The sequence below is a fragment of the Thamnophis sirtalis genome, unplaced genomic scaffold, assembly GCF_051295495.1.
Source record: "Thamnophis sirtalis isolate CommonGarterSnake01/CBP01778 unplaced genomic scaffold, rThaSir2_p1.2 scaffold_5, whole genome shotgun sequence".
NCBI classification, from domain to species: Eukaryota; Metazoa; Chordata; class Lepidosauria; order Squamata; family Natricidae; genus Thamnophis; species Thamnophis sirtalis.
Window position 1 is genome coordinate 9,373,979 of NW_028261385.1, and position 14,072 is coordinate 9,388,050.

The 14,072-nt window shown below is 44.6% G+C and overlaps 1 protein-coding gene across 1 annotated transcript in view; it reads right to left on the bottom strand.

Moving 5' to 3' along the window:
* PSTPIP2 (proline-serine-threonine phosphatase interacting protein 2) overlaps window positions 1–14,072 on the bottom strand; it is a 53,508-nt gene that overhangs the window by 21,150 nt on the left and 18,286 nt on the right. The window contains exons 4-6 of the mRNA XM_087715281.1: window positions 11,131–11,165; window positions 7,058–7,164; window positions 150–212 (exon numbers count right to left, since the gene is read on the bottom strand). Of these exons, the coding sequence (XP_087571407.1) occupies window positions 150–212; window positions 7,058–7,164; window positions 11,131–11,165 (205 nt within the window). The remainder of the gene's footprint in view (window positions 1–149; window positions 213–7,057; window positions 7,165–11,130; window positions 11,166–14,072) is intronic.

Here is a 14,072-nt window from a genome sequence, read left to right on the forward strand (position 1 = left end):
TCTGTGACTGTAAATCCTCCTTTGAAAGACTTTGCTGGATGTGAATGAGTAGAATTCACAGGAAATTAATAAAAGGGGTTTTTGTCGGGTCCAGGACTCTGCTTCACGCTCTCGGGAAGCCTCGGTCAGCACAGGGGGAAATCACTCACTTCTAAGGTCTTCTTGTACTGCAGATTCCGGTTTTTGTGAATGGCGTCCATTATAAGTTCAATCTGTGGAAAATAAATAAATAAACGAACCACACTTTGTTTCCAAGCAAAACATTTCCCCCTTCTAAAAATAGAAGACCGCACATCAAGAATGGAAAAAAAACCACTCTTATTTTTAACCTTGCAAAGCACAATTCCCCGTTAACCCTACAGAGGCTCAACTCACAAGGAATCCTCGACTTAAAACTGCATTTGAACGCAAAATTTCCATTGCTAAGCGGGATAGTAGTTAAGTGAATTTTGCCACTTTTCCCCCCCTCCAGGGTTGTTAAGTGAATCACTGCAATTGTTAAGTTAGTAACATGGTTGTTAAGTGAATCTGGCTTCCCCGTGGGCTTCTTTTTTTCAGAAGGTCGCAAGAGCGGGATCATAAGACTCCGGCACACTGCAACCGTCATAAATGCGAGACAGGGGCCAAGCATCTGAATTCCGATCACATAAACATGGTTGAAAGTGTGAAAGACGATCATCAGTCACTTTTTTCAGTGCCGTTGTAACTTTGAACCGTCAATAAATGAATGGTTATACTTGTTAGAGGAGTTCTATGAGGCATCAATTGGGTGGGAAGCAATGGTTCCATGAGGACTAGAAAGCTGATTTCATTTAACAGCCCTTTGAGGCAGGCAATTTCAGGAAACAAGGAATCAGCTGGGTTTCTAAAATATTTATTTCTAACTGGTTAAGGTAACCCAATCTTGAAAACCTGCCATAGCAGTTCTCCAGATCAACTTATATACCTTGTGTAATGAAGGAATCAACGAATCAATTGTTTGGGAAGATAAAAAAAAATGTTCCTTCTTCCATTTTTGGTTCTTCTTTTCCAGTTTTGTACTACTGTATCTGCTATGGTCATTATTCTCTAGGATCCAAGATTAAATTCTAACTTTATTTTATTTTATTTTATTTATTTAATTGTACTTCGTCCAACAAAAATGAAAACAGGAATAATATAAAAATACAATGACAGGGACGATATGCACGTCAGTGCACTTTTCAAGCCTCTTCTACGGACCTCTTAAGTATGAAGTGAGGTCCACGGAAGTCAATTTGTGACTAAAACTGTGAAAATTTGTAGCTGAGACACTGGAATCAGGCTGGGCATTCCAGATTTTGACAATTCTATTACAAAAATCATATCTTTTTAAACATTAGAATGTGCAGAAATGAACAGATTAACATTAGCATTTAAGGAGAAGGAGCAAACTGAATATTATATGATTTGGGAAGTATTTTACCAATGGTTGGAGAGCAAAAAATGAATGAGGTCCAGCCCCACCTAGATTGAATGTATGATGTGTTGCTTTTTAATTCTCTTTTTCTCTTTCCTTACTTTTAATTTTTTATCTTTTTAGTCCTGTGTTTTGTAAGCCGCCCGGAGTCCTTCGGGATTGGGCGGCTTATAAATTCATTAAATTTACAATTTAAATTTACAATTTAAAAAAGGAGTTTGAAAATGAAGAAAGCTATAAAAAAAAAGTAGATAATACACTTAGATGCAGACATAAATAAGATTGAAACTGTTAGTATGTGTATGATGAGAGTAATGATGCTTAATGTTGATATGACATTATTACTAGAAGATACTAAGGAGAAAAACAGAGAGTTTTATAACGTTTAAATGCTCAATATATTATAATACTAAACTTAGGGAAATGAGGAACGATGTTTCAGAGATGTTTGTACCCAGATGACACGCATGATAAGGAAAGACGGAATGTTTATTTTTGTAACTAAAAAAATAATAAAATTCTTTTTTTAAAATCATATTTTTTACAGAGAACGATTTTCATTAAGTGGAACAACTTGCCTTCAGAAGTTGTGGGTGCTCCAATACTGGAGGTTTTAAAGAAAAGATTGGAGAACTATTTGTCTGAAATGGTATAGGGCAGAGGTGTCAAATTTGATTTCATTGAGGGCCACATCAGGTTTGTGTTTGACCTCAAGGGGGCTGGAGTGGGGGTGGCCAGCTCAACATCACTCGTGTCGGACGGCACCTGGAGTGGCCAAGTGCTGAGGCACGATTTCCTTCAGATCCTCCCTCACTCTCATTATAATCTCCTTCCTTCCTTCCTTCCTTCCTTCCTTCCTTCCTTCCTTCCTTCTCTTCTTTTTCCTTCCCTCTTCATTCTCCTTTCTTTGCTGGGCCCTGGGGTTTGAAAACTGGAGGTTTTCAAAAATACACTGGACGACCATTGGACCAGTAAGGTATAACAGCTCTGGTCTTGGGGAGGGGGTTGGATTAGAAGACCTCCGAGGGCCCTTTCAGCCCTATGGTACTATCAGAAGTGGGTTCCTATCGGTTCGGACCGGTTTGGCCTGAATAGGTAGTAACTTGTCTGGACACACGACCGTACCGGTTCTATCCCATCTTTATTTTCTATCCCAATCTTCATTGAAAAAATGTCATTTCCCCCCCTTTTTAATGGTGTCCACATGCCAGCCCCAGAGAGATCCCAGAGATGGGCCGTTTTTTGCAAAAACGGAGGAGTTTTTCTCTTCCCCCCCAGTCTCCAGAATCACTCTGCAGGCTTCAGCAGGGCTGGGGGAAGGGAAAATGCCTCCGTTTTCCGGCCATTTTTCACAAAAACGGGGGCGTTTTTCCCTTCCCCCAGCCCTGCTGAAGCCTGCAGAGTGTTCCTGGGGGCCAGGGAGGATGAAAACTTATTTTTCTTACTGGCGCTCCCTTAGCTCTGGTGAGGATGGAGCGCCCCCCCCTCCCATCAAAACTTTTCACCACCCTTTTGGTGGGCATGGCTTGGTGAGGGTGGTCATGTGACTGAGTGTGCGTGAGTGATGTCAGGTTGGCCACGCCCACTCAGTCACATCCCCCCCCCCCATCTAGCCACGTCCACTGAACCGATAGTAAAAAAACGTTGAAGCCCACTCCTGGGTTCTATGTACTATCTGTTGAGTTACACTGAGTTTCTCTTTTGTGTTTTTGCTTCCCATAAACTAGGGTTTCTCAACCTTGGCATCTTGAAGATCTGTTGACTTCAAGAATTCCCCCAGACGGCTATGGGAATTCACCCGTGATAACCAGCCTATGTTTGCTGGGGAAGTCTATGACCTCCATACTTCTTTAAAGCTATCAAGGTTGAGAAACACCATCATTCACTAAGAAATATTTCCTGTAATAGTCCTGTTTCTCCCTCTACATTCTCATGGACATTTGGTTACTCTGTGCTATGTTCAAACTCAACTTATGTCTAGTGAAGGAGGGGGGGAAACCCAGCCCATTGGGCCGAGGTGGCGCAGTGGTTAAATGCAGCACTGCAGGCTACTTCAGCTGACTGCAGTTCTGCAGTTCGGCTGTTCAAATCTCACCGGCTCAGGGTTGACTCAGCCTTCCATCCTTCCGAGGTGGGTAAAATGAGGACCCGGATTGTTGTTGGGGGCAATATGCTGACTCTGTAAACCGCTTAGAGAGGGCTGAAAGCCCTATGAAGCGGTATATAAGTCTAACTGCTATTGCTATTGCTATTGCTATGTCCTTCGACAGTAAAAACTAAAAAATGGCAGCTTTTAATTCTGAACTTTGAAATATAACATAAGCATCACCTTAACAGAACAGATTAACAGAGTTGGAAGGGACCTTGTAGGTTATCTACTCCAACCCCCCGTCGCCCCCCAAGCAGGAGACCCTATACCATTTCTGACAGATGGCTATCCAGTCCCTTCTTGAAAGCTTCCACTGATGAAGTTCTCACAACTTCCGAAGGCAACTTCTGTTCCATGGGTTGATTGCTCTCCCTTCTCCTTCTTTCTAGGTTGAATCTCTCCTTGATCAGTTTCCATCCATTTTTCCTTGTCTGGCCTTCAGGTGATTTGGAAAATAGGTTGACCCCCTCCTCTATATGGCAGCCCCTCAAATATTGGAAGACTGCTATCATGTCTCCCCTGGTCCTTCTCTTCACTAGACTAGCCATGCCCAGTTCTTGCAACCGTTCTTCATGTTTTAGCCTCCAGTCCCCTAATCATCTTGGTTGCTCTTCTCTCCTTCTCTCCTTCATTAGTTTCCATCAATTGCTTCTTGTCCTCCCCTCGGGTACTTTGGAGAATAGCTTGACTCCCTCTTCTTTGTGGCAACCCCTGAGATATTGGAAGACTGCTATCATGTCATCCCTGGTCCTTAGAGCCGAGGTGGCGCAGTGGTTAAATGCAGCACTGCAGGCTACTTCAGCTGACTGCAGTTCTGCAGTTCGGCTGTTCAAATCTCACCGGCTCAGGGTTGACTCAGCCTTCCATGGTGGGTAAAATGAGGACCGGATTGTTGTTGGGGGCAATATGCTGACTCTGTAAACCGCTTAGAGAGGGCTGAAAGCCCTATGAAGCAGTATATAAGTCTAACTGCTATTGCTATTGCTATTCTTTTCATTAAACTAGACACACCCAATTCCAGCAATCGTTCTTCTAATCGTCTTGGTTGCTCTTCTCTGCACTCTTTCTAGAATCTCAACATCTTTTTTTATAATGTGGTGACCAAAACTGAATGCAGTACTATAGGTGTGGTCTTACTAAGGCTTTATAGAGTGGTATCAGTGCCCCTGCATGGCCCCATGGGAGTCTGATAACCAATCAGAATATGAGTTCAAGATGAAAGTCCAGAAAAGGCATAAAACCAGGGACTTTCAGCATCTCTGCCTCTTTTCTTCTTCACCCAACATCTGGAAGCATGCGATCCCCCTTTTCTGTCCAGGAGCTCAAGCCCTGTGATCCTGTCCACCATTAAACCATCTTTCCAAGCAGCCTTCATGTTTCCAGTGTCTTTTTTCCCACTTGGAGCTGAACCCAGATGGACATTTCTTCCAACAGTTGTAACTTTGAATTGTCATTAGACAAATGATTGCATATCAAGGTTATCTCTGTGGTCAAAATAACATTGGCTGAAGGCAATGAAATCATGTGGTAGGTTTCTCAACCTGAAGGCCCTCCAGAAACATTGGATTGGGAATTGAGAATTCTGGGTCTTGCAGTCCCAATATTTCAAGAGAACATCAGATTTGGAAAATATGGTCCCCTGATAAGGTAACCAAGAGCTTGGTCCTCCCAACCTTTGCAAACTTGAGGACTTGTGGACTTCAACTCCCAGAATTCCTCAGCCAGCATGTCCACAAGTCGTAAAGTTAACCTGGTTGGTGATCCCTGGAATAGACTCAGAGCATGGCTGGTTGAGGAATTCTGGGAGTTGAAGCAGAGGTGAAATGCTCTGAAGTTTGCTACCTGTTTGCTTCGTGCGTGCATGCGCGATTTGCGTGCATGCGCGATTTGCGTGCATGCGCGATTTGCGTGCATGCGTATTGCATGCACTAAGAAGCCCTTTCAGGGTCTGCAAAGGTAAGTAGAACAGCGAGAGGGGGGGGAAACAGCTGTGCCGCGCAATTTATATTTGCTAAAAAGCAGGATTTCCTGCTTCGTAGCGGATAGAAATTGTGCAGCACAGCTGATTGTCGGAAAAAAATTTTTTAGCATTATTTTACTACCCGTTCAGGCGAATAGTTAGTTTAAAAAAATACTTTAAAAAATGGGGGGGGGAAAGGTTCTGACAATCAGCTGTGACAATCAGCTGTGTGCGCAATCGTCAGAACATTTTTTTAGAAAACTTTTTGAAAGCATTTTTTACTACTGGTTCAGATGAACCGGCCCGAACCAGTAGCATTTCAACCCTGAGTTGAAGTCCACCAGTCCTAAAGTTACTAAGGTTGGAGATCCATGCTATAGAATGAACCCTTGGATGGGCTGGGAAGTTACTGCCAATTACCTCCAATAGACCGATCAGATCCCATAGATTAGGCCTCCTCCGAATTCCATCAGCCGGCCAATGTCGACTGGCAACTACCCGGAGGAGAGCCTTCTCGGTGGCTGCTCCGACCCTCTGGAACGAACTCCCCGTGGAGATTCGTACCCTCACCACCCTCCAGGCCTTCCGCAAAGCCCTTAAAACCTGGCTGTCCTGACAGGCCTGGGGCTAAAGAATTCAACCCCACTCGAATGGTATGACTGTTGTGTTTTCTTTTAACGGTGTATTGTCTTCATGTTTGTAACTTGTTTGTTCTCCCCTCCCCCTGAATTGTGAGCCGCCCTGAGTCCCCTCAGGGAAAAGGGCGGCATACAAATAGAGTAAAATCAAATTTAAAAAAAATCAAGTTGTCCGGCAACCGTGGTCATCACCACCATTTTCAACCAAGGAGGCCTTGTCAACCTAATCTACAATTTCAATTAAGATTTACTGGTGATATTCTAAAATATACCGTAGGAGGCCCTCACTCCCCTTGCCCAGGTTAAATATTCTTCATAACAACAATAAGAGGCAGGATAGAATATTCGCTCAAAGGAGAAATGGAGAAACATGTTCCTAAAGGCAGAAAGCAGCCCCCATTCTTCCTACATAGTAAAACAGCCTCCAGCAGATGCCTAAAGTGTTTAGAGATGGATATTTTCTATCTATTAAGAAAGACTGTGCCAATTTAGTCATAAACAAAACACCTTCAGCTCCATGGGATTAAAAATTTACATTCCCCCCCCCCCAAAACCTAAGAACAGGACATGAGCTTTAGGACATAATAGGATTTACCCACCAACATTAGACTAGCAAAAGGCACAAGGCTCACTACATTGCACAACCCCCCTGGAGCATCTCAAACACAAAACCCCAGAAACCTATAAAGCTCCATCCACTCATTCAGCCATTTTGTTAGCTGTCCCAGAACTACATGCTATGGTTGGTTCTGCTCATCCATAAACCTTCTTTCTTAAGCAGCTTCCATTTTATTCCTGGCTTGGAACTGGAACTGGATTTTTCTTCCAGCAATACCTCCCCTCCACACACATATACCCCAAAAAATCCTCACCTTTTTACGATGGAGTTTTTGCTTGTCTCTGAAATCCTCCATTTTCTTTGCTTCTTCCCGGAGATTCTGGGCTAGTTGCATATGAACTTGACCAACAGTCTCTACTCCTAGGAGCAAGAACATCAACTCAGGTAGGAGAGCCACTTTTATTGTCATTTTACAGATGAGGAACCTGCTGCAGAAACTCTATAACTAGACTTGTGCCTGGTGCAAAACCATAATTTGCTTAATTAAGCATGTTCCCTTCCTTACGCTACAATTACCTAACTAGACATTTAACAGTTCATAAATCGGTTCATCGACAAAAGCGCGCCCGACTAAACCGCGGTGACAAAACCGCTATTTCTAAACCGTGCCGAAGAATGAGCGCTGAATCGCGCCGACAACAGCGCGCCGACAGAAGCGCGCTGTAAACCTAAACCCAACCCTAAACCTAAACCTAACGCTAACCCTAACCCTAACCCTAAACCTAACCCTAACCCTAACCCTAACCCTAAATCTAATCCTAAACCTAACCCTAAACCTAACCCTTAACTTAACTTAAATCGCACTTCTGTCGACACACTGTTGTCGGTGCGTTGATGACATTGCGGTTTTAGCGACGCGCTTTTGTTGGCGCGCTTTTGTTGTGCACGCTTTTGTCGGGTCACGCATAAATCTAGTCTACAAACCACAATGGCTGGATCGACACCTTTTAAATCAAAGTCAAACTCACCCAAACAAACCATGGTTTACCTTCAATAAGATTCTCGCCAGTCAACTCAAGGTTGAGTCAGCCTTCCATCCTTCCAAGGTGGGTAAAATGAGGACCCAGATTGTTGGGGGCAATAGGCTGACTCTGTAAACCGCTTAGACGGGGCTGTTAAGCACTGTGAAGCGGTATATAAGTCTAAGGGTTATTGCCCTTCCTTCCTCCCTCCCTTCCCTTTCCTTTCCTTCCCAGTGGTTAGAATGCAGCATTGCAGGTTAATTCACTGCTCACTGCCAGCAGTTCGATCCTGACAGGCTCAAGATTGACTCAGCCTTCCATCCTTCTGAGGTCGGTAAAATGAGGACCCAGATTGACACTAACTCTGTAAACCGCTTAGAGAGGGCTGTAAAAACACTGTGAAGCGGTATATAAGTGCTATTGCTGTTGCTATTTACTACACAAACCAAGCTAAACAATAGCTCCTTAATGGTCAATTGGTTGAGCTAGCAAAGAAACCAGGTTGAGCGTTACTGTTTGCTAAATCAAGCTTTAGAGTGAATCTGATGAAGGACCCTTTATTTGATTCCTTAAATATGTGCCTAGAGAGGAGGACAGAGGTGACCTTGCAAAAAGAATGCAAAGGCGAGTTCAGTCTGAGAAAACAGGAAAGTGTGAGAAAGAAACTCTTTGCAGTCCTTGTCATTTCTTGCAAGGCAAGAAATAGAATCAAGATCACATGAAGTGTTAATGCCACTTTATAACGCCTTGGTGAGGCCACACTTGGAATACGGCATCCCTCCCTCTCTCTCTCCCTCTCTCTCTCTCCCTCCCTCTCTCTCCCTCCCACTCTCTCTCCCCTCCCTCCCTCTCTCTCTCCCTCCCTCTCTCCCCCTCCCTCTCTCTCTCCCCCTCCCTCCCTCTCTCCCTCCCTCTCTCTCCCTCTCTCTCCCTCCCTCTCTCTCCCTCTCTCTCTCCCTCCCTCTCTCCCTCCCCCTCCCTCTCTCTCTACCCCTCCCTCCCTCTCTCCCTCCCTCTCTCGCTCCCCCTCCCCCTCTCTCTCTCCCTCCCTCTCTCTCTCCCTTCCTCTCTCTCTCTCTCTCCCTCCCTCCCTCCCTCCCTCCCACTCTCTCTCTCTCACCTATGCCTTTTTGCTTTTTGTCCAGGATCTCAAACCATGTGGTCCTGTCCACCATTAAAACCATCTTTCCAAACAGTGACCATTGTTTCCGGTGTCTTTCTCCCCATTTGGAACTGAAGCCAGATGGGCATTTCTTCAAACAGTATGAACCCAGCCATTGTGACTTATACGCCAAACCATGGTTAAAACAAATTATGCTTGATGAAAGCAACTGCTGTAATCTCTTGGCTAGCAAAGAGTCACCCCAAAAGGTTAGTTTGAGCAGAACTTTTTGAACTAGCTGAACTTCTACAGATGTTAAATACTAGGGAAAAGTTGACTGTTCCTGTGATATCTGAGATATAGATGGAGCGCTCCATGTTCTGAGGTCAAGAAGCTTCCCAAACCTGGGCATGACCCTAGTGACTAACTCTGTCCTAAGATGAACAAGACTTAACTCAGAAATTCATGCCTGCTGACGGTCACCATATTATAATCCAGCAATGTGGGAAACTCTCAGGCTGCATGGCCTAACGTAGCCTGAAATGTTGGCTTCTTTCCAATGACTCAGACTGAGAACTAGGGTTCCTCAAACTCTACAGCAGTAATGCCCAGGCCTGGAAACTTTAAGCCTTGGGAACTTCAAGTCCCAGAATTCCTCCGCCAGCCATCACCAGGAAGGAGACTGGGAGTTCTAGTCTTGCCTTAAGCAAGAAAGCCAACTGGGTGACTTTGGGTCAATCACCAAGCGATTGAGAGTTCTAGTCTTGCCTTAGGCATGAAAACCAACTGGGTGACTTTGGGCCACTCACCAGAGACTAAGAGTTCTAGTACCGCCTTAGGCACGAAAGCCAACTGGGTGACTTTGGGCCAATCACCAGGAGACTGGGAGTTCTAGTCCCGCCTTAGGCATGAAAGCCAACTGGGTGACTTTGATCCAATCACCAGGAGACTGGGAGTTCTAGTCCCGCCTTAGGCATGAAAGTCAACTGGGTGATTTTGGGCCAATCACCAGGAGACTGAGAGTTTTAGTCCCGCCTTAGGCATGAAAGCCAACTGGGGGATTTTGGGCCAATCACCAGCAGACTGACAGTTCTAGTCCCGCCTTAGGCACGAAAGCCAACTGGGTGACTTTGAGCCAATCACCAGGAGACTTGGAGTTCTAGTCCCGCCTTAGGCATGAAAGCCAACTGGGTGACTTTGAGCCAATCACCAGGAGACTGGGAGTTCTAGTCCCGCCTTAGGCATGAAAGCCAACTGGGTGACTTTGAGCCAATCACCAGGAGACTGGGAGTTCTAGTCCCGCCTTAGGCATGAAAGCCAACTGGGTGACTTTGGGCCAATCACCAGGAGACGGAGAGTTCTAGTCATGCGTTAGGCATGAAAACCAATCACTAGGAGACTCGGAGTTCTAGTCCTGCCTTAGGCACGAAGGTTAGCTGGGTGGCTTTAGGCCAGTCATTCTCTCTCAACCCAACTCACCTCAACGTTTTGTTATTCTGGGGAAAATAGGAGGAGGAAGGAGTATTAGGTATATTTGCTGCCATGCTGGCTGTGGAATTCTGGGAGTTGGAGTTCACAAGGCTTAAAGGAGACCACCCTGCTGTAGAGTTTTCTGGCACAGGGATTGATGGAGGAAGTTAATGATGAACATGGGTGTTATGGAACAAGCTCCATCCTGAGCTGTGGTGGCTCAGTGGTTAGGGTTAGGGTTCAAATCTCACCAGGCTCAAGGTTAACTCAGCCTTCCATCCTTCCGAGGTGGGTAAAATGAGGACCCAGATTATTGGGGCCAAGAGGCTGACTCTGTAAACCGCTTAGAGAGGGCTTTAAAAGCACCATGAAGCAGTATATAAGTATAAATCATGACTCAACACCGAAGGGGCACGGAACGCTGTTACCTTCCCACCAAAGGTGGTTCCTATTTTTCTACTTGCATTTTTACATGCTTTCGAACTGCTAGGTTGGCAGAAGATGGAACAAGTAACGGGAGCTCACTAGGGATTCGAACCGCTGAACTGCTGACCTTTCTGATCGACAAGCTCAGCGTCTTAGCCACAGCACCCCGGCATCCCTTAACACCTTTATCATATAGGACCTCAACTGGTTTTATCCTCAACCGTCATGTATGAGGACCCCCTTATCTGGGTATTATTATGGAAATTGTAGCTTAGTGCCCAGGGAGATTCTACGGATGAAGCTGATTTATTTCCCGGCAAACAAAGTTCAACTTTTGTAACCGTTAGACGCCCACAGATGACTTACGTTGCTTGAAAACCTCCAGTGCTCTTCTAAGGGTGCTAAAATGAAAGGAAAACAGACAATGAGGTTGAGCAACTGTGAAATTGTGTTGATCTCACCCAAAAACGCAAAAAAAACACCCCAAGACTTTGTTACAGGCTTCCAGAAATGGGTCCAATTTCAACATCTGATTAGGCAAGTTATGAAAGTCAAAACTTAAGCTCTACAAGTCAGATAAATTTCTGAAGTTTCTTTTCCTCCTTTGCTATTCATTCTCTGGGTAGCCGAGGAAATATTTCTCAATCATTCAAAGGACGCCGATGCAAAAATGCAAAATCCAGGAGACACATTTAGTTCAGGCAGCGAGAGGAACACAACCTTGCGTGCCTCGTGCCGTGGGGTCAAGTTCATACGAGGCCGACTGATCCACGGCAAATGAGTTGCATCCCTTCTTAGTTGGGTCCCTCCCAATCCGCTAAACCGCGAAGGCGCAAGACACGTTTCCAATTTTGTGCTTTGCAATTTTACAAAGCAGCAAATGGCTTGTAAGACAAATGTGGGACCCCAGTGTGTGTTTGAAGGATGAAAAGAGGAGCATGTTGCTCCTTAAGAAAATGGGGGATCCAAATGGTTGGCCCCTTCCCAGGTTCACCATTGGTCCTGCCCTGATTGCTTTGAGATCAAATCAGTTTGGCCTCGTGATTAAGGCATCAGGCTAGAAACCCGATAGGGGTGAGAGTGAGTTCTAGTCCTGCCTTAGGCAAGAAAGCCAGCTGGGTGATTTTGAGCCAATCACTAGGAGACTGTGAGTTCTAGTCCTGCCTTAGGCATGAAAACCAGCTGGGTCAATCACCAGGAGACTGCGAGTTCTAGTCTGACCTTAGACATGAAAGCTGGCTGGGTGATTTTGAGTCAATCACTAGAAGACTGTGAGTTCTAGTCCCACCTTAGGCATGAAAACCAGCTGGGTCAATCACCAGGAGACTATGAGTTCTAGTCTGACCTTAGACATGAAAGCTAGCTAGGTGATTTTGAGTCAATCACTAGGAGACTGTAAGTTCTAGTCCCGCCTTAGGCATAAAAACCAGGTGGGTGACAGGGCCAATCACCAGGAGACTATGAGTTCTAGTCCCACCTTAGATATGAAAGCCGGCTGGATGACTTTGAGTCAATCACTAGGAGACTGTGAGTTCTAGTCCCACCTTAGGCATGAAAGCCAGCTCTGTGACTTTGGGCCAATCGCCAGGAAATTGTGAGTTCTAGTCTCGGTTTAGGCAGTCTATAGAAGAGGTTCCACAAATCTCCAGTGCTGTTTAGAACTGGTTCCAGCTCCCTCCCCCCTCCCCGCCCGTCCGCACATCATCAAGATGAAGAGCGAGAGGAGGAATTCTGGGAGTTGAAGTCCACAAGTCTTAAAGCTGTCAGGTTTGAACACCCCTGGGGTTTTTTTTCTAAAGGGTTAGGGGTGCAAGGGTCTTGTAACTTGACAGCTTTAAGACTTGCGTGCTTCAAACGCCAGAATTTCTGAACCAACATTTTGGTTGCTAAGCAAGAGCTTTGTTAAGTGAGTTTCACCATATTTTATAAGTTGGCCATGCCCACCCAGTAACATGGCTGCCAAGCCACTCCCACCAGGTCACATGGCCGGCAAGCCACTCCCACCCAGTCACATGGCCAGCAAGCCACTCCCACAAAGCAGGCCACACCTACAGAAGAGGTTCTAAAAAATTTTGAAACCCACCACTGATATAGATCATATAGTTTAGGTAGATATATAGATGTAGATGTATGATAGATGATAGATGGATGGATGGATGGATGGATGGATGGAGATAGATAGATAGATAGATAGATAGATAGATAGATAGATAGATAGATAGATAGATAGATAGATAGATAGATAGATAGATAGATAGATGATAGATGGATAGATGATAGATAGATAGATAGATAGATAGATAGATAGATAGATAGATAGATGATAGATAGATAGATAGATGATAGATGGATGGATGGATGGATAGATAGATAGATGATAGATAGATAGATGATAGATAGATAGATAGATAGATAGATAGATAGATAGATAGATAGATAGATGATAGATAGATAGATAGATAGATATAGATAGATAGAAGATGATAGATAGATAGATAGATAGATAGATAGATAGATAGATAGATAGATGATAGATAGATAGATAGATAGATAGATAGATAGATAGATAGATAGATAGATGATAGATAGATAGATAGATATAGATAGATAGATAGATAGATAGATAGATAGATAGATAGATAGATAGATGATAGATAGATAGATAGATAGATGATAGATAGATAGATAGATAGATGATAGATAGATAGATAGATAATAGATAGATAGATAGATAGATAGATAGATAGATAGATAGATAGATAGATAGATAGATAGATAGATAGATAGATAGATATTACATAGAAATAGATACAAAATATAAACCCAGACAAAGTCATAGTTAAAAAAAATCCCAGGGAATGAAACGTGTTAAATCAGAGGTCCTTGATGAATTGCAGAGAGAATCCACCAAAAAAGAATTCCTTTCACCCAGTACTATATACCAAGCAGTGGTGGGTTCCGGATCCCATTCCAACTTGTACGGTTGGAACGTGCCCGGTGTCATCCACATGGATGCGCGCAGCGCACACATGCATCTTACTGTCCAGCGACGCCTCCGCAATGCTCCAGCTGCTCAGCAGAGCATCGCAGAAGCGCTGTACACACCGTGCGCATGCGCAGAAGCGCCAGAGACTTTAAAGCACAGGTAAGGAGCAAGGGTGGGAAGGTGGGCCTCCAGAGCAAACGGTACCCCGTCCTCCAGATAGGCTCTGGTACGCCCGTACCAGGGTGTACCGCCTGCAGCCCACCACTGATACCAAGTCATCTCTCTCTATAAGTGGTAATGCAGTGGACTGTCTGTCCGTGAC